Source organism: Penicillium cataractarum (genome assembly GCF_028827025.1).
Source record: "Penicillium cataractarum strain IBT 29864 chromosome Unknown utg000007l, whole genome shotgun sequence".
NCBI classification, from domain to species: Eukaryota; Fungi; Ascomycota; class Eurotiomycetes; order Eurotiales; family Aspergillaceae; genus Penicillium; species Penicillium cataractarum.
Genome location: NW_026622743.1, coordinates 629,578 through 655,601, shown reverse-complemented (window position 1 = coordinate 655,601; position 26,024 = coordinate 629,578). Strand labels below are relative to the sequence as shown.

The window sequence follows — 26,024 nt, the reverse complement described above, 5'->3', positions numbered from 1 at the left end:
ACCGAGAGACGCTTAAATTGGTGCTGATCTAGCCCCAGGGTCCATGCGAACTAACCATTTACATCATCAAATGGACCCTGAGGCCACGCTTTTCGTTCTCCAAAGTTGACAATGCAGCTGTAGAGTATCATAGACGATAATTCCGATAACTCCAGGACTCTAGAATTGCCGAGCCCCAGAATAGATGCCCCAAATAACCCCAACAAACCCTGTCACTGCGGGGAGTTCGGTTGTCGCATGCGACATTGAGCTCCACCTCCAGTTAGTAAGAGAATTTTGCACACACATGCATACTGACTTTCATTTCCCTGCTTTATAAACCCTTTCCCTTTCTCGCCCACTTCAAATTTTACCAGTCTTTCCCGGAAGCCTTATTCCAGCTGGCAAAATGACTATTCAGGAAGCGACTCCACCACACGAGCTCCTCGACTCAGAGTCGGGATGGCAGGAGAAGGCGATGGGTGCTAAGGATGGAACGCCGCAGTATCAAGATGCTTTTGGTGACGAGTCAAACGCTGAAGTCAAGTATAAGACAATGGAGTGGTGGTAAGTTCCATTAATCTCTATATGTCAAAAGACTGCGTCTAACATGGATTACTTCTAGGCAAGCTGGGATGTGTAAGTCTTTCATTTTGAAGGACCGTTATTGAATTAAGAAAGGGTGTCTAATTGAACCAGTCATGATTGCAGAATCTGTTTCGCTAGGTGTACTGTCATTGCCAGCAACTCTCGCGCAGTTGGGTCTCGTACCGTAAGCTTCCTGATCTTCGAAAGACATGAGCCAAGGTTCTGACAATTCTTTCAAGAGCTCTTGTGTTAATCATAGGCCTCGGTCTCCTTGCCACATACACCGGTTATGTCATTGGACAATTCCATCAGGCATATCCCCATATCCAGAACCTGGCCGACACCGGAGATGTACTCATGGGTGCATTTGGACGAGAACTCTTCGGAATCGGCCAGCTACTCTTTTCGATTTTCATCATGGGAAGCCACATCTTGACATTCAGTGTCATGATGAATACAATCACCGAGCACGGCACTTGCACCATGGTTTTTACGACAGTCGGTTTTGTTATCTGTATGGTGTGCTCGCTGCCTCGTACCATGAAGAACATGACTTATATTTCGGGCGTTTGTACGTGGATCAATCTCAAGCATTACCCCAGCCTCGTTCACTGACAAGTTTGAATGTAGCTTTCGTCAGTATTTTCAGTGCCGTCATGGTCACCATGATCGGCGTAGGCGTCCAGGCCAACGGCGTCTCAAGAATCCAGGCCACCATCGACACTGATCTGTTCCACGCGTTTACCGCCGTGACCAACATCGTCTTTGCTTACTGTGCGCATGTGGCATTCTTTGGTCTCCTTGCCGAAATGAAGAACCCAAGAGAATTCCCAAAGGCATTGTATATGCTGCAGACCTTTGAGATCATCTTCTATACCGTTGCCGCTGTTGTGATTTACTACTATGCCGGTCAGTCTGTAGAGTCTCCGGCTCTGGGATCCGCGGGGCCTCTGCTGAAGAAGGTGGCATATGGGCTCGCGATTCCGACTATCGTTGGCGCGGGTGTTGTTAACGGTCACGTCGGTCTGAAGTATATTTACGTCCGCCTTTTCCGTGGAACTGACAGAATGCATCGCCGCGACTTGGTTTCCGTCGGGTCATGGATTGCCATCGGCTTGACATGCTGGATAATTGCTTGGATCATTGCCGATGCTATTCCTGTGTTCAGTGACTTGCTCAGCTTGATCAGCTCACTGTTTGCTAGCTGGTTCAGTTACGGCCTTGGTGGTGTATACTGGTTACACATCAACTGGGGCAAGTGGTTCTCATCTCCACGAAAGATCTGCCTCACGATCATTAATATGCTGATTGTGCTGATTGGCGGATGCATGTGTGGTCTCGGACTTTACGTGTCTGGAAAGGCGATTCACGACGATGCCTCCAGCAATAGCTTCTCCTGTGCTAGTAACACATAGAAGGGCCCGTATTTCTGCGGGCCGGTTGCTTCTGTTTCGGATCTGTGATTCGAGAAGGCATAGCGGTCTTAACTAGATTTTATTGTGAATAGCATTATAGATTTGCCGATGTTTGATAATAGAGTCATTTAGAGCTTTTAAATCCCGATACCACCTTCTTGTTGCGACTAGTATGGCCAAAATTCAGGGCCCGACAACCTAATGCAGGCCAAGTGGATTTAATCACACCATCCTTGCCTATCATAACCAATTATTTTGTAGCGATCTCGGCAAGCTATCTTCTCTCGCACTCAAAAAACAAAAATACAGTATCATTCCCAAATCCCGCCGGCGACAATTCTAGTCTCGGTCATCACGTAGTCCACAAGGTGACCGCTGACTAGCTTTTGCTACGTGAATAGGTGCGTCGGGCGGGCTTGAAGCTTGTAAGATATTATTCGTGTAAAATGCGTAGTGGCACGCGCTCCTACGATCGCATGTTCTTTTGAGGCGATAATTAGCGAATACGACAGCTAATTGAGCTCAGGTGTTGCGTCTTTGGAGAGGGTCGCGGCTAAGCCTTACCAGAAGAGGGGAAAAGCTTGCGTTTACTGAATGGGGGCATCCCCACATAAAACACTAGTACAATAGTTCAATACACAGATTGTATAGGGCCCAGCCTTAAACTAAACAATGGTACTGATCATTATTATAGATCATGACCGAGTACGGAGTACAGTATGCATCGATGGGAGGAGATTATTCTTAAGTAACTCCGGTCCGAGGCGGGCTCCCATTTAGGGTAAAAAGGTGCATCTCGGTGTGCCCGAAGAGAAAGCTTAACGGGCCACTTTTCCGTCTAATTGGATTGAGGCTGAGTATTGAAACGCGTACTGTGGAAAGTTGTCCCTAATACGACCTCTTGGCAGGAGGCCTGGGAATTGATTTGAATTTAGGAGTCTGGTGCCTCTCATTGACGATAATCCTGCCAATACCTTAGAAATTCTTATAACCGGCCTTCTATCCATCAGATCAACCATGATTTCCCTCGGGCCTGGGTACAACTAAAACGTGGCAGCGACTATTTCTATAAATTCTTCGACTCTGACTGGAGGCCTAGGCTACGAAATTTCCCGTTGCCAAGACTCAGTTTGGAAAGCTGAGACATCCACTTGCAGGGCCAATAGTACATCGCAGCTAAGCCTTCCCCCGCGGGTTGAGGCCCACAATGTCAGAAAGCCGAACGTGTTTCTCCTGGTTCTGGTTCCAATAGCGCCCCTTGAGAAGTTTTCCCTCTTAAAGTTTCTTTCCCCGTGTTGGATCTCTGGTGCTGAGTAGCACGGATCTCCTCCAATTCTTCTCACCACACTCCTTGAATTTTGGCGTTGCTACATGAGTCGCCGGCGATTCAAGCAGTGCGCATATCCTGCCGATGCGCCATCTTTGATAAACCACACCAGCCAAACTAATCGCCTGTCCAGCCTGTCAAAAGTGACATGGTGACAATATGAGTCCGACAACCTAACATTTCGTAAGTCATGTATAGGGGATGGGATTCTCCCCACTTTGATGACTTATAGCTTGAATATTGATTGACATTTTTCATGGCATAGGTCCTTAGCGTCTCTGCGAATGAGCGCTCGTTATCTTTCTCTCGCTATCTCTCAACAACAGAATGCCACTCGCAGATGGACAGGACTCGGTACAGAAATGGAGGGCCTCAAAGGGATGGCTACCTCGGACGTTACACAAAATATACCTCATTCCGCTGGCAGGGTTGTTCCTGTTCATGCTGGGAGTCATCGAACTTCTGCGCGAATACTCCAAGCGGATGGGAGGTATAGTTCACTGGACATATGAAGAGGACCTGCCGATGGCCATATGGGGAGCCTACACCTATCTGCCCTTGATCTTTGCCCTATTAGCCATCAATCTTCTGGATGTTTGCGCCCAGGATGTATTACGGCTTGAACCTTTTTTTCAACTCGCTAAGCCCGGCGGGGCTCCGGCCACAGTGCTATTCAACAATTATTGCTGCAACGCCTTTACGGCATCATTCATAGCATTTCGCAATCGCCATTGGGTTGTGCTATGTGCTGCACCAGTCTCCTTGATTTTTCGCATGTTCCTCCCCTCGCTGCTAGCTGGTCTAGTGGTCCTGGACGATGGAAATTGGATTGAGAAGAAACTCGTCAACACCTGGCCGACTATCATCGATTTGGAGATTCAACAAGTTTGGCTCGCAGCAGGATCCTTGGGGGAGGGGCCTTTGGGTTCGCCGGAGCTGAACAGCTTTTTCATGCCTGACCCTGCAGATTACGCAACTCCTCCTGTCTCACTGCCCGATGATCAAAACGACTCGTCTTTGTTAACTTTGAATCAAACCATATATTGGTCGAATATGACATGTGTCAGCAATACTCGAAGAGGGGTATCGCCACAAACCGTGAAAAATACCACCTTGACGAGCCAACTGCCTCATGGTCAACAAATTTGGTCATGGAATGTTGGAAATATGTCACTGGGTACCCTTCCAGGCGGTAACAGCAGCTCACACTGTCAGATCAACGTTGCGTTGGACACTGTCATCGGATCAGATCAACAGACTCTACAAGCGAAGTTTTGGGAGCCCATGGGCTCTGATGGGAAATTACCGGCTCCATCCGCCTTCACAAACGAGGATTGCAGTGCTTTCAAGGTTTTCGGGATAATGGTCGATATGGAACTTGCCGCAGGAAACGTTTCCGATTCGAATGTCACGGTCCTTGCCTGTTCACCAACGTATCAGCAAGCCTCGGCAGCTGTGACTCTCAACCCAAACGCCTCTATTGCCGATGTGGATATAACGACGTCAACTGTCAAATCTCTCGACACAGCTGCATTCTACGTGGATGGAATTCACGATCTGATTGCCTCTCGATATTTGACATCGGTCTCCGATGTCTGGTTCGGAAACACCTCGCAGTTCAATGGTTCTGCCAGTAGCGGTGACCCCATCATCGTCGCAACCGATTCGACTATATTAGCCTACGAGGACTATGTGCAGAAAATCCGCCAGTATTGGAATTCAGACTTCATTGTCACGATCGATCGATTTTTCAGCCCTGGAGGGTTTCCAACATCCGTCGAAGCCAAACAGCGGAGTTTTGTGGTCATTTTGACGGTCGCATCCAAGGCCGCAACAGTTGCTGAAGCTATTCTGGCCTTGGGCCTCTGTATGATCGCTACTTTGACATACGTGTACCGGCGTCGGCCTAATTTCTTGCAATGGGACCCAGGGTCAATCGCTGCTCAATGCACCATCGTTGCACGTCTCTTCAAGCCCTCAACCCAGGTCATGTTCTCAGAGGCAAAATTGCACATGTCAACCACTCGCCAACTTCGGCAATGGGCAAACGGCAAATGGTGCGAGTGGGTAGATGATGATGGTAAAGAAAAGCTCCAAGTCGTTGATCGAAGTGAAGCATCTCTGGCTCCACCTCATCCACCTCCCGGTCGCCGAGATCCCATGCCCCATTTCTTGAGGCCTATTTGGTTTCTGCTCGAGTGCTTGCTTTTCGCAGCGATACTGGCTCTTTTCGGCATGAGTTTGGCATACCTTCGCTGGAAGAATATCAACTCTTTCTTCAGTACCGGAGCCACTGTGGCCATGATCTTCCTCAACTTTGGTCCCACTGCGATTGCGTCTATCATTGGCTCGTTTCTCGTCTCAATTTATCGCAGTTTAAGCTCGATGGAGCCTTGGATTAGGCTGCAAGATGGAATGGCCTCGGCGCGGCAGTCTGTCGTCGAGAACTATGGGATTCAAACACCTTTTATTCCATTGTTCATCAGACGCCATCGACGACCCGGTATTCTTCTTGCACTGTCTATTGTGTGCCTAGGAGATCTCGTGCTTCGAATCCTCAGTGGTGGCCTCTTCACACCACAACTCAAGAACTATTCGTCGCCGAGCTCGGATTTGATCAACATGTACAATTCTTCTGCCATGGTCAACAATGTCAACCAAAGTGATATCGAAATTTCCTTGGTGGCTACAGGCAGACTGTTGAACAACGTCTCCTTCCTTCAATGGGCTTCAACAGATGGAAAATTCTTCATGGTGCCATTCTCGTTTCACAATGCCTCTGACGATGACTACTACACTGTATATTCGGCAACAACACGAGGCATTGGAGCCGACCTCGACTGCAAGGTGCTCCCCGCTGCTTCATCGGACACTTCACTTGCCTGGAATTATACGATCGCTCAATCCGGAGCCAAACAGACCTGTAGCGTGGACATTCCCCTGACAGACGACTTGACGAGCAAAAGCGGAAAGTCTGTTCACTATTATGCCCCCAATGGGACAGACACGACTTGCCAAGAATCCAGCATCTTTGTTTTAGCTTTCTGGGACCTAAAGAACGTGACCGACATCAACAAAGCCGGCACAACCGCCTTACATTGCGAGCCAAAAATTCACATACAAGATTTCCACGTCGAATTCGACTCCAGTGGAATGGTTCAGAATCAGAATGCCATCAGTGGGAGCACCATTTCAAGCGGCGGACTCTTTCAAAACGCATCAGAAATCTTGGCGGACTTCAATCAAGTGTTAGCCGGCCAGCCTCGAAACTTTTCATCACATCATTTCAACTTCTCACACCCTCATGACCGCCAACACCACCATCGACATGACTGGCCTGGCCGATTAACCGCCAATGCCTATGACATGACCTTCCCACACGACTTCACATTGAAGTCAAGACATCTCATGCTCTCCGTGCAGACAGTCTACCAGACTGTTTTCAGTACCCACCTCGCTCTTTGGAAGGAAAAATTCCTTGAGCGTCTACCGACACATTCTCCCCAAGCGGCACACGGCAATCTCCTAGATAGCCTGTGGGGATTCATACCTTCCACCAGCCTAGTCGTCATCATCATCTGCCTCCTAGCCATTGACGCAGTCGCGCTAATGGGTGTGTTCGCATTTCGCTTCAACCGATATCGAGGACCGCGCGTGCCACGGTCAATCGGATCTCTCATCCCGTGGGTTGTGCAAAGTCGCATGCTTGCCGACCTTGGGGATACGTGGGACATGAGCGAACGCGAGCGGGAGAGGTACTTGCTTGAGAAGGACTGCAAGTATAAAGTCGGAGACTTTTCAGCTGTGGGTGGGCCCCCGTGGGCCTTAGATTATGATTACGATAACCAACGTTCAGAACCGGGGATTGAGCTGCATGAACGTGGACCTGTTGATTAGAATAATGATAATATGTTATATACCACACTCTGTATTCTTGAACAATGAACAAAGCTATTCTAGCCAAATGATGCATCTAGTCTCCATCGCACACGCATACAGTAAGGATTGCTTGGTATTAAGAGCCAGTTCACACAGCAGCTTCCCCCGATGCAGGAGGATAAGCACCCTCATAAGGAACAGCCTTATTCTCCTTCACCCAAAGCTGCTCCTCAGCACTTTTGAAAGGTGGTGGAATCAAGCTATTAATCTTCCAAAGCCGTCGCTCCGTCTCGTCAACATGGTACTCAAAGTCGTACCCCTTGTCCAACAAATGAGGCTTCATGATATTGTCAAGGCGAGACGTAGTTCGAAGATACATGGCATCTGAATCTGGCACGTGGATGGCAATGTGCGTAATGACAACTCGCACGAATGGTTTCTCAGTCTCTGTCGACGGTTTCAGGCCCTGGTAAACGTTGCTGTTGTCCATCTTGTAGAAATGGGTCACGACGTAGAATTCGGGTAGGCCGAGGGTTGTGTACATCTTGGTGATGTCGTTGACGAAGGCTTGCTTTGAGGCATTGTCTTCGAAAGTGCCGGGTGGGTGGTAGATTTGCCAGAGGGGCATCTTGAGGGGTGGTTGTTTGATAGGATGAGGCGGAAGGTAGTAGAGAAATAGAGGATGTTGATGCTGTTAATAGTTCCTACACAGGGGTTTATTTATGCTCTGGACAATTAGACTTACTTAACCACTTCCAACATTGTCGGCAATGAATATTCATCGGTCCCACAATCAGTGTATCCAGCCGGCACATCATTATAATCATCTTGGCTCGATGGCGTTGTATTACCCAAACGTATAATTCCAGCTGGATTGGATTTCAAAACGAGCCACAGGGAATATTAGACATCTAATACTCAATGTGGTACAGCTCCAGGGTCGCACAAACCAGAAGGGGTTGTTGATTATTCAACACCAAGACAGCACACATATTTTGAGATTATTCAACAACGTAATCTCGAAATTCGGCAAATGCCTACTCATTCCATAGTTTATCTCCTTTTCTTCAACATCGAAAAGATTTTGTGCCAGCGATCTAAATCCCAAGCAGTCCGTTCACTCGACGAGTGTCATCGGTAGTAAAGCGTGTCTTGCAAGAGCAAGCATTCACGATGTGGAGCACGGAGCATTTTCAGATTTCGAACCCCTAGAACCATTAAGAACGTAGAGATCTACGTTGTACCTGATTTATACTAGCCTAGGAATTTCACTTTTGCACCGTTGCTTACTATATTTCGAGTCATTTTCCTAGGATGTAAGCAAATTCATGATCATCGCTATATCTAGTTCAAGCCCAGCTATACAAATCAAACACGACCTCTGTATTTTCCATCGTAATCATAACCACCCCATCAGGGTCATCAGTCAACATGCGACATGCATCCCTCAAAACAGTGGCATAGTCGCAACATTGGCATAATCAATATTATCAGCAACAGACTCGATCCGCTCCGTACAAGTCCCAAAAATCTTATCCCACAACCTCGTCTGCTTCCCATAATTATGACTCTTCCTCCACCCCTTCCGATGATGCAGATCATGATCCTCAATAACAATCTCCGCATCCAACCACTGCAACAACCAACTCAGCGTCGACGGAACGGTCAGATGCATCCGTAATCCACTATGCCCAAAGACCTCCGCGAACGCAACGTACTGGTGGCAGATCCACCACTCGTAGAAGCCCATCGGCATACCCATCGTTCGGAGGGTGAGCCATGTCATGAGCGGGACGCCGACCATATCGAAGAATTCCTGCTCGTGATCTGCGTACGCGGCGAGCAGGGGATTCGGGTGCTTTGTGAGGTGATGCGTGCGGTGGAATTTCCAGAGGAAGCTCACGTCGTGCATGAGTCGGTGGTACCAGTAGAACCAGAAGTCGAGGACGATGCCGTAGAGCCCGATTTCCAAGGGCAACCAGGCCCAGTTCATCTGTGAGGGGAGCATGTTCCGGTTATAGGTGAGGTATGTGGCTAGCACGAGGCGGGAGCCGGTCGTTTTGTAGAGGGAGGCTACTACTTTGGCGACGCCTACGTCTGGCACGCCGTCGCGCTCGTGCTTGTCGCCGTCTAGGAAGCCATAGATGTGGCCCATGCGGCGGAGGACGTGCACTTGGTATATGACGATGGCGTTGAAGGCGAAGAAGTATAGGTTGAAGGTGGCGAAGGGGCCTAGCGTGCGGCCGGTGTAGGTTGTATATGCTTGGTGGAAGAGGAGTGGTAGGGACGAGTAGAAGAGTACCCAGCGCTGCAGGGACCACTGTGGCATGAAGGGTACTTTCTCATCTTTCTGGTGCACGGGGATCTCTTTGTTCAACTCAATAGGGTGAGCGTTGAGTATCTCCAGAGCCCAGTGGGCATGACTCCATTCTGAGCGGTCTGCCGTGCGCCATGTGGATCGCATGGAATCTTTTGATAGTGGTTTTGTATCCATGGTGGATGGCGTATAGATTCTTCAGACACTATGACGACCAAACTAAGAGACAGTCCGGCTAGTAGGGGTAGTCCCCATTTATATTGTCTTTTACCCCAGACTGAGAACCTGGATCTGAACCAGGGACATGTGAAGGGGGGGGCTAAAGGGGCGTTCATGATGCTCCGCATCGTGGATCTCGTTTCCCCAACAGTTTCCCAGACGTCAAATGGTGTAAATGCCAAATGGGGCCTATCGACATCCCAAAATTGGTACAGATCCGCTCATTCCACGTGAAGATTGTGCTATTTGACGTCCTCCCCGCACACACGAGCCTCGGACTCCCCGGATAACCATCGCTGGTGGGGGATCTTCACAGTAATTCCGGAGGATATCAATGACCAAATCCAGTCAATGGATTACCCGCGATCGACATCCATAGTATCATGATGTAGGGTGTTTTCGATCGGAGGGCCCCGAGAAACATTCGTTCACAGAGACCCGGCCTCGGTTCGCGCCAATGTGAAAGCCAAGATCTTAGATCGCGCGCCAATCAGCGTTGAGGGGTGGCGCCTTTGGGTGTTCGGCTAAAAAGATGTGCGGCCACCCACCAATTAAGCATTGCCGCCAGGGGAGATTTACTTCCTTTTTGGGATACCTCTGCGATTGATATGATCCATTCTCCGGCAGTTAGGCATTATCCACCAGACATGGGTGGGTAGAATTCTGTTGGGGATGTAGTTCGAGAAACACGTCAGAGCTATTTTCTTCACGAGATCAATCCACGTCTATATGGGATCATATAGCCTATTTATTGGGCATGATCCTGATTTTCATATGCTTCATGCGTGAGGCGTGCATGTAGTCATGTCATGCGCTTCACTTAAGGTTAATCGGGGATTTTTATCTTCCGGTTGCCGTCACACAGATCAGTAGTGCCTTGTTGAAGATGACTGGCCTTGCAAAGTCCGATCGGAGTTTTGTGAGTTGGATACAAAGGAACGAAAGGACTATCATTCTTTGGTGATCGAGTTTGACTCCATATGTGCAAAGTCTACTCCACAGACTTAATGGCAATGACCTACATAGCGTCAACATGCCCTTTGATTATCTTGGGTCTGATTGGTGGAGGCTATGGAATAACCTCGACCTGATACTAAAGAATTGCAGCTTCATTGACGGAACAACGACCAATTACAACAGTCTAGGGAAGCAACCAAGTCCGATCAACAGTCTATTGCTGATAATCTCTTCATTTTTAAAAACGACAATCCATCAAGGTTTATCCCTACGAGCTCGCTGCGACCGGCGCAGCAGTTTCGGGCTGAGAAGAAGGCGGGGCAGGAGCCGACGCTTCCTTAAGCCCGGACTTCTCAAAGGCCTTCATGGGGTAGTATCCCCACTTCTCAAACATAACCCGATCCTCATCCCAGCCATTGCAGTCTGTGGTCAACATCTTCTCACCGGTGAAAACGGCATTAGCACCGGCCTGGAAACAGGCCACCTGCTGCTCCTCGGACATGGCAATGCGACCGGCGGCCAGACGGACGATAGTCGCTGGCATAACGATACGGGCTGTGGCAATGGTGCGGAGAACACGGTCGAAGGGAATCATCTTACGGTCGCCGAGGGGTGTACCCTTGATCGGGACGAGGGCGTTGACGGGGAAGGACTCTGGGTGCGAGGGCAGGTTCGAGACGGTGTGCAGGAGACTAACGCGGTCGGCGTCCGTCTCACCGAGACCCAAGATACCACCGGAGCAGACATTGATACCAGCATCACGGACATTCTCTAGCGTGCGGAGACGCTCGTCGTACGAGCGAGTCGTGATAATACTAGGGTAGAACTCGCGGGATGTATCCAGGTTGTGGTTATAAGCGGTCAGACCGGCCTCCTTCAGCTCCTTGGCCTGGTTCTCGTCGATCATGCCGAGTGTCACGCAGACCTCCATGTTCATGTCGCGGATTCCAGAGACCATCTGCTTCACGTTCTTCAAGCTCGTCTTGCGACCGCGCATGTCGCGCCAGGCGGCGCCCATGCAGAAGCGTGTGCTGCCGTTGGCCTTGGCGATGCGGGCTTTCTCGAGGACTTCGTCGACGGGGCTCATCTTGGTGGCCTTCAAGCCGGTTTGGTAGCGGGAGGACTGGGCGCAGTAGGAGCAGTCTTCACTGCAGCCACCGGTTTTGATGTTCATGAGGGTACACATTTGAATAGCTGAGGGGTCATGGAAGCGTCGATGCACAGCAGCCTAGCATGGGAATTGTCAGTTTCAATTGCGCGGGGAGTTTGGTCTCTCGAGTTGTTCGGGTTCTCGGTCATTCAATGCAAACATTGAGGAAGAAGGAGGGTATTGAAATGCTCAATTGAGGTGTTTAGTAGTTGGAGATATCCTTACCGAAGCGTATGTGAGCTGGTTCAACGGGGTGTGGTAGACTGCGCTGACTTCTTCGGGCGTCCAGTTGGTGCGGGGAGCAGTTGCGGATGTAGCCTCCACCAAAACGCTGGGGACCCGGCTGGCGATGGAGGCAGCACTGGGAGAGCCCTGGACAGTCCCGTAGGACCGCCAGGCAGTCCGGGACAAGGACCGGGGGAGTGTGAAGGACATGGTAGAGGGTGTGGTATATGAGGAAGGAGGGGGAGAGAGGGAGGGGGGGAAGAAGAAAAGAAAGAGAAGGTAGAGAGAAGGGAGGAGGATAGTGTTGACGAAGCGATGAGTCGGAGGGACGAGGAAGAGGGGCAGATACGAAATTCACCGGCGTGACGGTTACGACAATCCTGTGGGGAACTTTACTGGTTCATTGGTCTCGAGGCCAACTTTAACTTGTGCTCTCCCCTGGACCTAGTATCCCGTGGATTTCTCGTGTTGCCAATCCCTTGCCAATCCCTAGAATAATGCTCCGACGGAACTACTTACTATAAAGATCACAGCTATCCAGTATTTCTCCGAAGGTAGGAAACCCACCACAGGTGGACAATGGAGAGTCCTGCCCCTCGTTGAATGGTGAATTGACTGTGTTGAGACCCCAACAAGAGCCCAGCCCCGATGTGCGTCACTTTCCCTCGGAGATGATCTCCTCCCGAGAAGATTATTCTAATAACCTTCAGAGCTCCGACTATAACCGAGGGTATACTCCGAAAAATTTAGAATTCTCGCGTTTCCCGTAGTTCAAGAATCGGGAAAATAATTTTACAGTAGTCTAGATCGAAGATCTGGTCTTTGGCCATTTCTTTTCTTTCTCCATCGTATTCGTCTTTGCGTCACCAGTCAGGCACTCACTCATCCACCTCGGTTCGGGAGATCCACTGGTTCGTGGGCCAATGATGATCGCCAGATTAGACACCATTGAAGACTTGGTCTGTGCGGAGACTCGGGGGAAGGGAAGTGGAGGTTGAAGAGTTGAAGAGTTCATAAGTTTGTTATTTAAATAGTATCTACGGAGTATCTTAGGCTAACTATTGCTACCTATCTATACAAAGAGAATTACACCTCCTTACTATATACCATTCCCCTCTCCAATCATCCCAAATAACTCATCAAAATAATCATAACCATTGCACACATTAAACACAAAAATATACATCGGGTATCAAACAACAACAACATCCGATCCGGAAGAATTCAACCTCAACAACGAAGCCCAACCAACAGAAACAAGTACATAAAGAGCCAGATACCCCAAGATCCCCCACGCCTGATAATAACATCCCAATAATACAATACACAGCCAGATCGGAATCGATCGAGTAGCCACTCTCAAGCCGAAAAAGATTTTCAACTCTGTAAAGGACTCGCTCTTAATCTGCCCGGGTGTATTCTCAACCGGTTCCTGGCCCCATTTGGCGTAGACCTGGGAGTAGAACCCCACATATAATCGTTGCAGAATTTGGAGGATAAGTGAAAGGAGTAGATTGTTGGATGGGGAGGGGTTGGAGATGGGGTTTGGCAGTATGGGGTCTTTGCTGGGAAGTGGTGTAGATAGATTGGCGAGGGAATAGGATGGGGTATCAGTTGATTGCGGAATAAGCTGAAGCTCGTCGGAAGAGTCTACAGTAACTTCTTCCTTGTCCTCGATGGTGAATGTGTGGGTTCTGGGCAAGGTAGGATAGATGACCTCTCCGACCTCAACGGCCTGAGTGATCTCCTCAGTGAACGTCGCGATGGGAAGAGCTTCTTCTTCAAGGACGGTATTCTCGAGTACTTGCGAAAACTCGGTAACAGGAGTTATGCTGCCCTCGTTTTTCTTGGCCTCAAAGTGTCGTTCCATCGTCTTGCGATATTTGTCCTTCAACTCTTCAATTTTCTTAACGCTAGCTTGACCATGTTTTTTGGGATGGACGAGGTAACCAGCCAGTCGGTCGATTGCATCAAAGATCTTCACCTTATCACCTTCTAAATACGTGATGGGTATGTCGAAGATTGCTTGGATTTGGGGAATGAGCGCCTTCCTGATTACGTCCTCGCATTGTGGGCTACCAGGAGACGTTGTTGGCGCAAGGCATTTGACTTTTGTCAAATGGGGTTCAAAGCACTCTCCCAAATCGGCTTTCAAGTCCCCTTCAAGGACAGTTCGGATGGTATCAGTGGTCAAGAGTGCCATTGTATTATATTGATAGAGAAAAGAGTAAGCAAAATGTTGGCGAATAGGACTGAACTCTGCGAGTATCGAATAAGAATGAATCAATGAGATCCTAATACTCCAGAGAGTGGAGAAGAGGCATTGAGAAATTGAATTGAAGCCACGTTCACCAGGGCAACGGGGTCCGTTTTATGTCTGGGTAGATGGTAATGGAGTACCTCTTTTCCTGCCTCGAGAGTAGGAAACCCCACTATCCTTCGAAATCCAATTTCAGCCACAAGGCACATAGCCACAGGCAGCGACTAATTCCAGAGGTATGGACAGGGGTAGAATGAGGAATGTGCACCACCGGGCAGAGCGATTTAGGGGGCCAGACCGGGGCCAGACCGGGGGCAAAAGTCCAGCTGAGGACGTCATGGCGTAAGGATAACCAATGTGAAGCCATTGATACAGAACACGCGAGGACAGGCGTCTCATCTTGAGCGGGCCGAACCCTCTCTAGGAATAGTGGGAGTTGCATGGACCCAGAGAAAAAAAGCTCTCAGCCACAGTGGTTGTAAATGTCTAGAGGTTCGGGGAATTCTTCTTCCTTACCTGAGTTAAGCCATGAACAATAACGTTTCAATATCTGTATACGATTCTCATCTAATCATCACAAGAAAAGAGTATAAATCAAGTTCGTCCGAAAAGAAAAAGTCAAGAACAAAGTCATTTTTGATGAGGGGGAATGCTCCGCCCCTCGTGACACCATTAATAGACACAGCCTATTTTCGGGGCTAATGCAGGGGACATGACTCGCGTTTTGGGGCGCTTCGAGCGGTTACACAAATGGTCCCTGGAAAGAAACTGTCAAGCGTAGAGATTTCGCCTTGGGGGAGTGGAAAAATTGGGAAAGCAAGAGACTCCCCCAAAGAGAGATCCATCAGTTTTGGGCAAAATTCCAACCCTCCCCCACTCTGTTGGATCTTGCAACCCTTCATACTACACAAGAACTGAATCAAACCTCTAAGTGAGTTTGGCTATGGCGGTCTTCTATTTTCTTATACTGGCCGGGAATAACGAGAAGAAGAAAAGCAGCGCCAATCAAAATGCTGAGCTGAAGCTGTGAGCTCACCAAGTGCGAGACTTACATCCCATCACTCCGTTGGCTGTTTAAGGGACATAACGGAAGTTACGAAACTTTGTAGGACTGATATTGTTCGCTCAATCTGCGATAGTTAGGACGAGAGGAGCATATAGATGAGTCTTGCCCTGATAGCCTACGGGAACTTGCTAGGATACTCTACGGCATTTTAACGATCTCTCGGTTTAAGGAACAAGAAAAATAGATACAGATCTAAGGATTAGAAGGGTAAATATGGGGCATTCACCTTTTCATAACGTATGTGCATTTTTTATAGATGTGATGTGCGCGTAGTTTGCATAGAGCTGCAGCTGCACCTCAACGCCCAGTACCCTGTGTAACAATGAAATGCGGAGAATAACCGAATTATCTTGTCTGCACTTCATGGCATGAAAGTTTCACACAGGCTTCTCGTTTCGACCGAGGAGTGTGCAATTTGATCTTCCGGGCTCGAGAGTTGGAGTCTTCGACATCAGGATGGCTTACCATCTAGCCAAAGGACCCTCCAAGTCTGATCCACTCTAGTATATGGCGAAACTTGAGCTTTGACGCAAACCTCACTAGGCTCGAGTCATATCATTTTGAGTTGTTTATTGACTTGGCTGATGCGTGCCGTTCTCACTGATGCCATTCGCCTAGGCGTAAGACGGGAGGTCGAAGCATCGGCATTGCGTCTAACGGAGTCGTGTTGCGGCGAACACAGTGATAATACCACCACAGCAGGATCTCGTGTTACTTGCAGGATATCGGACATGGTAGTTGCTAACTTCTTCGGCAGGTGAGCGGAAAATACTCAAGAGCGACCGTGTGGAGAGCCAGATGGCTGCGGCGGGGTTCCGTGTTGCGTATCTCTAACTCTCCACGGAAGAGATGGTTCTCTGTGATGCGATTTTCACAATTCCATGGTAGAAAAGCTGAGATTATCCAGAAATAAAGAACCCTATTCCCTGAGGACGATGTTGACTCGAGTAGTTTAGCAGATGATGCCATACACTGCGTCCGAAGTTCTCAGCCTAACAAGCTCGACTTCATTCGGATTCACCACCCGACCTGCTACGGGCAATTAAATATCAGTCCCGCTCGCCAGAAGCCCCCAGATTTCCGCAACTAGACTTGAAGACTGCCCTTGGGATGGTCAGGTCTCCCTTCTCCAGGATGCCCACAATGTGGATTTTCTATGGCCTCTGCCGGGACGCGATCACGGCGGACCAACATCCAATCATAAGCCCTCGCGATATTCAGAGTTGCTGAATCTTTACAAGCTCCTTCACTGCCGGAAGTTCCTGGTCATTAATGAATGATGCTTTGCCAATCTTCAACGCATTATATAGCCGCAGGCGCGGTGGGCGTCGAAAGGGGGACGCCAGGGGCATGGAGGTTCATGAAACGCTTGCACCAACAAGAGAGTCACCCGATTGCAACGGCCGAATGGTGGGGGCTAAACGAGCGAAAAGACACTGATGAATATTCCCGCCAGTTATGCGCAGCCCAGTCCACCTACTATGCAAACGGCACAACGATAGGAGAAGAGCCGAGGTGATGATCAAATCACTTGGGGGTAGCTCCTTTCCCCGCATCCCAATTATCGAATGCCCCCACCGGCAAATGGGCCCTCTAGCGTGATTCGAAACTGTTTATGGGGCTGTTAGCGAGAAGGAGACCAAAGCGAACTAAGAACGCGGATTCGTTGATTCAGCCTTGAATCATCGCCATGTCGTGCGGAGAAGTTGAGTTGAGCCGAGGAAGGATGGTCGTGGTCTCGGCTCACGGCAACAGCAGCGTTCACTCTTTTGGGCTGTTTTCACCTCTTTCGCTTTTGCTTTACTCGAATTTGCCAGCATAGTGACTCTACGGGTTTACTTGATCGAGAAGCTTTTCATTTTGAAAGCGAGAGACTTAGATTTACTCTCTTCCTACTTTCAGTTATTGATTGTCAAGCTCGCAAAGCCTTGGCGAAGATCTATATTCCCCACAAAGTGATCTGAACCCTGAATCAACATGGATCTCGGTATGCTTTCTCTCACAGATATATCCTTAAGATATAGTATGGCTGAACAAATCATTTAGGCACCGCCGCAGCTGCGCTCGCGGGAGGGGCGACCGTAGCGGCATACCTCGATGCCAAATTCCACTTGAGTAAGGATATGTCTGCGATTTGGACTATGAAGAAGAGTGAGCGCTCATTAGTGCAAGCTCGTACGTATCCTTACCTCTGTCCATCATAATGCACCAGACTAATGATATTGCAGTTGCGAAAAAACAAGCAAACGCTTGGTTCCCCCTCCTCGAGACCGTGAAACGACACCCGGACATGATAGCTCTCTGGACGCGAGAGCGGTCATATACATACCGTGACTTACAAGAGCAGGCCTGCCAATATGCACACTTCTTCCTGGCAAACGGTGTGAAGAAGGGGGATCTCGTCGGCTTCTTCCTGCAGAACCGAGCAGAGTTTCTGATCGCGTGGATTGCGCTCTGGAGTATTGGGTGCGCACCGGCGGCTATCAACCATAACTTGACTGGCGATGCTTTGGTCCACTGTCTCAAAATCAGCGGCGCAAAGCTCACCCTGGTAGATGAAGATCCCGTCTGCATTGCACGTGTGGAGGAGTGTCGGGATACGTTGACCGGCGAGCTGGGCATGGAGCTTTTGACTTTGGACGAGTCTCTCAAGGCTCATATTCGTACGTTCCCGACTACTCTGCCACCAAAGGAGCTGGCGCTGGGCATGAAGGGCGAATTCCCTTCTATCCTGCTGTATACTTCTGGAACGACCGGTATGCCCAAGGGCTGTGCATTCACCATGTCCCGACTCTACACGACCCTGACCCTTCGGCGCGGTGCGATGGGCGATGTAGAAGGCCCTGATGGTGACCGCTGGTACAGCTGTATGCCGTTGTATCATGGCACCGCAGCAATGAGTCTCATTGCATGTCTGACCACGGGTATCAGTATCGCCCTGGGGCCAAAGTTCAGCGTGCGCAATTTCTGGAAGGATATTCGAGACTCGGAGGCAACTATCTTTGTATACGTTGGTGAGACCGCTCGATACCTGCTTGCTCCTCCCCCGTCACCTTTGGACCGCAAGCACAAGGTGCGATGCATGTATGGCAATGGACTTCGCCCAGATGTTTGGGAACAATTCCGTGAGCGCTTCGGTGTTCCCGAGGTGGGCGAATTCTTCAACAGCACGGAAGGTATCTTTGGCCTGTTCAACTATAATAGGGGACCATTCACCGCGGGAAGTGTTGGACATCACGGCCTTTTGATGCGTGGTCTCTTGCATAACGTTTTCGTACCCGTTGCGATCGATCCCGAGACGGGTGATGTGCTTCGTGACGCGAAGACGGGATTCGCTGTGCGAGCATCATACGATGAAGGTGGTGAGATCCTTGTGAATATCCCGAATAAGGAGGCATTCCAAGGATACTGGCGCAACGACTCTGCAACGGAGAAGAAGTATCTTCGCGATGTTTTCAAGAAGGGCGATTTATACTACCGATCTGGCGATGCCCTGCGCCGTCAAGGTGATGGACGCTGGTACTTCCTCGACCGACTCGGCGATACTTTCCGCTGGAAGAGCGAGAACGTGTAAGTAAACAAGCCACCACAACTATTCACCATTGAATAGACTAACACCCCACAGTGCCACCGCCGAAGTGTCCGAAGTAATCGGCAAATTCCCCGGCGTCCAAGAAGCCAACGTCTACGGCGTCCGTCTCCCCAACCACGAAGGCCGTGCCGGCTGTGTCGCACTGCAAATCAGCCCCGAAGCGCGACAGACCTTCGACTACGCTGCTCTCGCACGCTACGCCCGCTCCAAGCTTCCTCGTTACGCAGTGCCCATCTTCCTGCGTGTAGTCGATAACCCCACGCATATCCATAACCATAAGCAGAATAAGGTTCCACTGCGTGAAGAGGGAGTGGACCCGAATCTTATTGGGACGAAGGTGCCGGATGGTCGGGATAATCATTTCTTGTGGATTGCGCCGGGGGATGAGGCGTATACGCCTTTTGGGAAGGAGGATTGGAAGCAGATTGAGGATGGGAGTGCTCGGTTGTGAGTGGGATGACTGTAGACTGATATACGTGGATTAAGAGATGCACCGAATGAATACACTGTTTCTTAGAAATGAAGGCATTCTGTATGATACGGGACTCTTTCTTGTCATTGTTTGCGGGTTCATTTCTGAGAATAGAATTTGAATTGCTTCGATTGACAAAAGAGTCTATAGAACCATTCATAGCCAAGAACACGGCCTGGCACGAAAACCTCGTTCAGGTATAGCGAGATACAAGATATAGCAGTCTAAACAATAAGAAAGATAGGAAAAACAGAAAAAGCTCGCTAACATAATTTTCATCACTGGGCACGGATTAGCCAGCGGGGAATCGATTCACGTCATCCAAGAGCTTATTTCTTCAGCAGACCCAGCAGGTTGATGCTCTTGGGGCGCTCAATAGGCATACCCATTGCGCGGTCCCAAATGAGCTGGACCAGGGGTCCGAGGGCACGGCTGACACCGAAAGTGACGGTGTAGTACAGGGGCTGCTGGAAGCCATAGTGGTGGAAGAGGACACCGGAGACAGCGTCGACGTTAGGGTGGGGGTTCTTGGTCTGTGAGGAAATCATTATTAGTCAAGAGCTCATGGTACTTGTTTGGCGAATATTATGAGGCATACCTTTCCGTGCTCGGTCAAAACACCGGGAGCAATCTCGGAGTTCTTCTTGACGAGCTGGAAGACGGGGTTGGCGAGGACATCGGGACGAGTAGCGGCAAAGTCCATCAAGGCCTGGAAGCGGGGATCAGGCTTGCGGAGGACACCGTGACCGTAGCCGGGGACAACACGGCCGGACTTGAGAGTGTCCCAGAGGTAAGTGCGGACATCCTCGTCGGAGAACTTGGTTCCAATCTTGTCCTGCATCTGGAGGATCCAGCGGAGAACCTCCTGGGCGGCCAGACCGTGGAGAGGGCCAGCGAGACCCAGGAGACCGGCACTGTAGCTCAGGAAGGGATCGCTCAGAGCGCTGCCAACTAGATGGGTAGCGTGGGCTGACACGTTACCACCCTCGTGGTCACCGTGGAGAGCGAGGTACAGACGCAGCAGATCGTGGAAGTCCTGGTTCTTCTCGCCGCCCTTGCCGAGCAGCTCAGCAAAGTTGTACGACCAATCCTGAGAAAGATCCAGCTGCTGGGTACCCACGGCATCGATCTCGTTGGGGCGGAAGACCAGGGCAGCGACACGGGGGATCTTAGCCAGGAGCGAAATGCAGTCGTCAAAGGTAGGCTCCCAGTACTCGGCCTTGTTCAGACCCTTCTCGTAGGCCTGGGCGAACTTGGACTCGGTGTTGAGCGCAGCAACCGCAATGGACAGCTGGGTCATTGGGTGCATGTTCTTGGGGAAAGACTTGATCAGGTCCAGGATGTGAGCGGGCAAGGTGGACTTCTCGGCCAGCTCGCGCGAGAAGGCGCGCACCTGCGCGGTGGAGGGGACCTGACCGGTCAGGAGCAGCCAGAACATGGCTTCGGGGAGCATCTCGGTGCCGGAGGTACCCTTGGGCAACTCCTTCTGGCAGTCCTTGATGGTCTTGCCGTGGAAGCGAATGCCCTCATCGGCGTCCAGGACGGATCCCTCCCACAGCATGGCCTTCAGGCCACGCATGCCACCGATGACGTTGCTGACCTTGACATCGCCGATGACCTCGTCACCCTGGGCCTTGACCTTCTGGAGGAGCTCGCGCTTGGCGGGGATAACCTCCTTCAGGGCGGTCTTGAGGTCAGGCTCGGCGGTCGCATAGTGTCGGGCCGAGAAGAGCGGCCGGGAGGCCTGTAGGAATTGTGTTAGTCGAGAAGTCTGTTTATTCCGGAGTGTTTTCCGTTTGATCATTGACCATAACAGCGTGAAGCAAGACGTACCTGGGCCAATCTGGAGGCGTGGCGGGTGGTTCTGAAGCTCAGGGCCATTGTGTGTGTTGATGGGTCCGGGGTAGAACTGCGGGGGCGGGAGACTCAATGCGGGGGGAATCGAGGGATGAGAAAGAGGTTTATAGAGGAAGAAGAAGACGCTGCTTTCGATACAAGCCAGCGAGTAGGTTCAATGAGATCTCAATGGGAATAAGTGAAAGCACAAAAGGAAGGGAAGAAAAAGGTACTTGTGATCGTCCGGGACTAATAACATCTGACCGCATGTCGGTTGTACGCGGGGCTTCTGCACTGCTTGTTCAACCGAGGCCCGGGGCGGCTGCATGCGGACACCTGGCGAGATCGGCCAATTTTGTACAGTTTTTATTTCATAGAAAATATTGATCATTAAAAGACTCATTCAAAAGTGTCTTGTGTATGCTATCTAGTATTGCAAATTGTATTCACTGCTGCTTGTTATGTCCTCCTTCGCCCGCCGATGTATATCTATGCACACTATGTCCGGTTATCCGAGGAGGTCAGCGGCACCAAGGCCAGACGAACCAGCGAAACTCGGATGGAAGGAGGAAGGATTTGAAACAAAAGGAGTAATAACATTTGTGCGTCTGATAAAATTGCCATGGTCAACTCCGTACTCGCATCGTTCATCCGGCCTGCTCAAACATCGGCATTCCGCCCGTGCAGCCGCGTGTTTCCCCATTGGGTACACCCGCGGGCCAACGTGCTCGTGACTGGAGATCTCGTGACTTGAAGTCCCGTGATGTCCGATTGTAGACACCTGAGGCAGAAATACATCACATAAGCAGTTGAGGCTTTTTTCTGCTGCCTCAGGCGTCCACTGATAAGGCTAGCCAGGCCCGGTTAGTGGTGTCTCATGCTGATAACAGCCCCGCTGATTGGGCAGGATTGTCGCCTCCCAAACAAAAAAAAAATTGTGTGGATAAGCCCGATCGCTGATGCGCAAATACTCCTCCTAATAATCCCCGTCACCTTGTTTCCTCTCTTCTCACCTGTACAGCCCCGCGTGGATTCGACTATCTACCGGTGTCACGGTGCAGACATTTACATTCATTCTACATTGTGTCTGATATTCTCGTCTTCAGTTGCGTTCTACACCTACCAGTCTTTGTTCCTTTGCTGGCCCGGGAGTACCCCCGCCTCCCATCCGCTTGAGGGCCCCCCCGCCGACCAACCCATCCCTTTTCTTCCCATCTCTGGTATATTTACATACCAGGAGCTTCGAGTCCTGTACTCTCAAGATCATGCCACACCTGGTATCACCTTCTGATACCCCAGCCATGCCGACCGTTGTCGCTAAAGGCCCCTCCGGGGTTCCCCCCACCACCGAAGAGATTTCTTCACTCCTCAACACCATCTTCACAGCCGAGACCTCCCAGCAGTCCCTAGATGGCTCCTACGCAGTCGCAAACCTGCTCATCCAGAGTGTCGGAACCTCCGGTCTCCTCAACTACAATGTTCTGGCCGAGGCCAAGAAGGCTGCCACCGATAAGAAGAATGGAGCTCGTCGCGAGAGCGCCATGTTGATTCTCGGCGCTCTCTTTGAGCGGTTCCCCCGCGAGTTCCCCCTCAGCGAGGCCATTTTCCTGTTGCACAACGGTGGCATCCTCGATGTCGTTCTAGATTCTCTTGCCGACAAGGGTGCCGTCGTTCGCGATGCTGCGCAGTACGCCATCGACGCCCTCTATGCTTGCATGAGCCCCGAGGCCAAGGCCAATGCGCTGCTTCCCGCTCTGGAGGCTTACCTGGGTAAGGGAACTGGCAAGTGGCAAGGATTTGTCGGTGGTTACAAGCTCCTCGACAAGATGGCTACTGGTGCACAGATGGGCAACGGTACAAAGGAGGAGGAAAATGAGAAGGATGTGCTGCGCGAGGCTATGGGCAAGACTCTCAAGGAGTTGATCCCCATCGTCGAGTCCGGCATGCACGACCTCAAGGCCGAGGTGGCCAAGCAGGCTACCAAGACTATGACTACCATGACCACCCTCTTGTACAACGACGACGTTGCCCCGCGCATCCCCCTGCTCATCAAGACTATGGAGCAGCCCTCCCCTCAGACTCTGCAGAAGGCCATTCACGCTTTGTCGCAGACCACTTTCGTCGCCATCGTTACCTCCCCCGTCCTGGCCCTCCTCACTCCCCTCCTTGAGCGCACCCTTAATGCCCCGACCACCCCTCAAGAAACCCTCCGCCAGGCCGTCGTTGTCGTCGAGAACTTGACCAAGTTGGTTCACGACCCCGCTGAGGCTCGTGTCTTCCTTCCCAAGCTTCAGCCCGGTGTCAAGGCTATCAAGGACCGTGCCTCGCTCCCCGAGGTTCGTGAGTTGGCCACCCGTGCCCTCGATGTTATGGAGACGGCGATGAAGGACAACGACGTTGCTGTCGGTGCTATCTCTAAGACTACCCCCGAGGAAGTCCTGGCTGTCTTGAACCCCAAGATTCAGGAGCTTGCTGGATTCGTCAGCTTCGGCGATGCCAAGTTCTCCGACCTGGCCAAGACCTTCATTGCCGGCATGGTCCGTGAAGACATCAACAGCCGCAAGATCGACCGTATCTCTGCTTCCATCGGCCCCTACCTTCGTGGTCTGATCCCCAGCGAGCAGGCTGAAGCTATCGCTTCTGCTGTGCAGGCCCACTTCCTCGCCGAGGATGAGCGCAAGTTCGGAAAGCCCGTCCAGACCGACCCCAACGAGATTGTCATCGTCGACGCCAACTTCTCCCTCGCGTACGGTGGTATGCTCCTGCTGTCCCACACCAACCTGCGTCTCGTCAAGGGCCACCGCTACGGTCTCTGTGGTCGCAACGGTGCCGGAAAGTCCACCCTGATGCGCAGTATCGCCAACGACAAGCTGGAGGGCTTCCCTCCCCCCTCCGAAGTCCGCACCTGCTTCGTCGAGCACAACCAGGGCGAGGATGCCGAACTCAGCATTCTCGAGTATGTTGCCAAGAACCCCGAGATCGCTGCCCAGGGCACGGAGCACATCAGCTCCGTTCTCCTCGAGTTCGGTTTCACCGATGGTCCTGAGGGTCGCCAGTCCCAGCCCGTTGGCTCGCTCTCTGGTGGTTGGAAGATGAAGCTGGCCCTTGCCCGTGCCATGCTCCTGAAGGCTGATGTGCTCCTGCTGGACGAACCTACTAACCACTTGGATGTTGCCAACGTCAAGTGGCTGCAGGAGTACCTGAAGAAGCACACCGATATCACCAGTCTGATCGTCAGTCACGACTCCGGTTTCCTCGACGAGGTCTGCACCGACATCTACCACTACGAGCAGAAGAAGCTGGTCTGCTACCCTGGAAACCTTGCTGCTTTCGTCAAGGTCAAGCCTGAGGGCAAGAGCTACTATACCCTGTCTGCCTCCAACGTGCAGTTCAAGTTCCCGCCCCCTGGTATCCTTTCTGGTATCAAGTCCAACACTCGCGCTATCCTCCGGATGACAAATGCTTCTTTCACCTACCCCGGTGCCCCTAAGCCGTCTCTGACCGATGCCTCCCTTTCCCTGACCCTCTCCTCCCGTACCGCGATCATCGGTGGAAACGGTGCTGGTAAATCTACCTTCATCAAGATTCTCACTGGTGAGGTTGTTCCCCAGAGCGGCAAGGTCGAGAAGCACCCCAACCTGCGTATCGGTTACATCAAGCAGCATGCCCTGGAGCACGTTGAGATGCATCTTGAGAAGACCCCCAGCCAGTACCTGCAGTGGCGTTACGCCAACGGTGACGATCGCGAGGTGTTCCTCAAGCAGACTCGCATCCTCACTGATGCCGATAAGGCTCAGCTTGAGAAGCCCGTTGACCTGGGCGACGGCCGTGGAGCTCGCCGCATTGAGGCTTTGATGGGTCGCCAAAAGTGGAAGAAGTCCTTCCAGTACGAGGTCAAGTGGGTTGGTCTCCTCCCCAAGTTCAACACCATGATCTCCCGTGAGACTCTCGACAACCTGGGCTTCAGCAAGATGGTCCAGGAGTTCGACGACCACGAGGCTTCCCGCGAGGGTCTCGGTTTCCGTGTCCTCGAGCCCAAGACCATCTCCAAGCACTTTGAGGATGTCGGCCTCGACCCTGAGATTGCCAACCACAACGAGATCTCCGGTCTGTCTGGTGGTCAGAAGGTCAAGGTCGTGCTGGCTGGTGCCATGTGGAACAACCCCCACTTGCTGGTGCTGGACGAGCCGACTAACTTCTTGGACCGTGACTCTCTCGGTGGTCTGGCCGTCGCCATCCGTGACTTCAAGGGTGGTGTGGTCATGATTTCTCACAACGAGGAGTTTGTGGGCGCTCTCTGCCCCGAGCAACTGCACGTCGCCGACGGCCGTGTCGTCAGCCGTACCAACACTGCCATCAGCCTGGACCGCTTCGAGGACAGCGCTACCAACTCCCCTACTGGCACTGGCACCCCCGCTGGTGTCTCTGCTGCTGCCTCCGCCAACACTAGCGCCGCTCCTTCGGCCGTCAACTCTGGCGCTGAGGACCAGGGCGAGCTGAAGTTCCGCGCCAAGAAGAAGAAGAAGTTGACCCGTGCTCAGGTGAAGGAGCGCGAGGCCCGCCGTCGTCTTCGTCACATTGAATGGGTGAGTTTTCCCAAATTTCCTGTTCCTGATGAATCAATCATTCACTGACCAATTCTTAGCTCAACTCCCCCAAGGGCACCCCCAAGCCTGTTGACACCGATGACGAAGCATGAGCACGTCTACCACGACATGTTGATGTTTAATGGCTTTTTCGTT

The 26,024-nt window shown here is 51.2% G+C and overlaps 9 protein-coding genes across 9 annotated transcripts; 4 read left to right on the top strand and 5 right to left on the bottom strand.

Moving 5' to 3' along the window:
* Window positions 1–388: 388 nt before the first annotated feature.
* Window positions 389–1,982, top strand: N7496_007874 (uncharacterized protein; the record flags this gene model as incomplete). The annotated part of the gene is made up of 5 exons (XM_056700793.1): window positions 389–546; window positions 605–618; window positions 679–751; window positions 807–1,138; window positions 1,198–1,982. 5 exons carry the CDS (start codon window positions 389–391, stop codon window positions 1,980–1,982), a joined length of 1,362 nt encoding a protein of 453 aa, XP_056552856.1.
* A 1,654-nt stretch (window positions 1,983–3,636) lies between these two features.
* On the top strand, window positions 3,637–7,206 carry N7496_007873 (DUF3433 domain-containing protein; the record flags this gene model as incomplete). Its single annotated transcript, XM_056700792.1, has 1 exon — window positions 3,637–7,206. The coding sequence occupies one exon, from the start codon at window positions 3,637–3,639 to the stop codon at window positions 7,204–7,206; it is 3,570 nt and encodes a 1,189-aa protein (XP_056552855.1).
* Window positions 7,207–7,336: 130 nt separating this feature from the next.
* On the bottom strand, window positions 7,337–7,816 carry N7496_007872 (tautomerase family protein; the record flags this gene model as incomplete). The annotated part of the gene is made up of 1 exon (XM_056700791.1): window positions 7,337–7,816. One exon carries the CDS (start codon window positions 7,814–7,816, stop codon window positions 7,337–7,339), a length of 480 nt encoding a protein of 159 aa, XP_056552854.1.
* Window positions 7,817–8,635: 819 nt separating this feature from the next.
* N7496_007871 (sterol desaturase family protein) lies at window positions 8,636–9,682 on the bottom strand (the record flags this gene model as incomplete). The annotated part of the gene is made up of 1 exon (XM_056700790.1): window positions 8,636–9,682. The coding sequence occupies one exon, from the start codon at window positions 9,680–9,682 to the stop codon at window positions 8,636–8,638; it is 1,047 nt and encodes a 348-aa protein (XP_056552853.1).
* A 1,267-nt stretch (window positions 9,683–10,949) lies between these two features.
* On the bottom strand, window positions 10,950–12,266 carry N7496_007870 (biotin synthase; the record flags this gene model as incomplete). The annotated part of the gene is made up of 2 exons (XM_056700789.1): window positions 10,950–11,909; window positions 12,057–12,266. The coding sequence occupies 2 exons, from the start codon at window positions 12,264–12,266 to the stop codon at window positions 10,950–10,952; spliced, it is 1,170 nt and encodes a 389-aa protein (XP_056552852.1).
* A 982-nt stretch (window positions 12,267–13,248) lies between these two features.
* N7496_007869 (uncharacterized protein) lies at window positions 13,249–14,259 on the bottom strand (the record flags this gene model as incomplete). Its single annotated transcript, XM_056700788.1, has 1 exon — window positions 13,249–14,259. One exon carries the CDS (start codon window positions 14,257–14,259, stop codon window positions 13,249–13,251), a length of 1,011 nt encoding a protein of 336 aa, XP_056552851.1.
* Window positions 14,260–17,359: 3,100 nt separating this feature from the next.
* N7496_007868 (putative very-long-chain acyl-CoA synthetase family protein (CefD1)) lies at window positions 17,360–19,425 on the top strand (the record flags this gene model as incomplete). The annotated part of the gene is made up of 4 exons (XM_056700787.1): window positions 17,360–17,369; window positions 17,429–17,557; window positions 17,611–18,952; window positions 19,008–19,425. 4 exons carry the CDS (start codon window positions 17,360–17,362, stop codon window positions 19,423–19,425), a joined length of 1,899 nt encoding a protein of 632 aa, XP_056552850.1.
* A 350-nt stretch (window positions 19,426–19,775) lies between these two features.
* On the bottom strand, window positions 19,776–21,327 carry mcsA (putative citrate synthase Cit1; the record flags this gene model as incomplete). Its single annotated transcript, XM_056700786.1, has 3 exons — window positions 19,776–19,979; window positions 20,045–21,190; window positions 21,280–21,327. The coding sequence occupies 3 exons, from the start codon at window positions 21,325–21,327 to the stop codon at window positions 19,776–19,778; spliced, it is 1,398 nt and encodes a 465-aa protein (XP_056552849.1).
* Window positions 21,328–22,583: 1,256 nt separating this feature from the next.
* Window positions 22,584–25,981, top strand: N7496_007866 (putative mRNA-nucleus export ATPase (Elf1); the record flags this gene model as incomplete). The annotated part of the gene is made up of 2 exons (XM_056700785.1): window positions 22,584–25,868; window positions 25,928–25,981. 2 exons carry the CDS (start codon window positions 22,584–22,586, stop codon window positions 25,979–25,981), a joined length of 3,339 nt encoding a protein of 1,112 aa, XP_056552848.1.
* Between the last annotated feature and the right edge of the window lie 43 nt (window positions 25,982–26,024).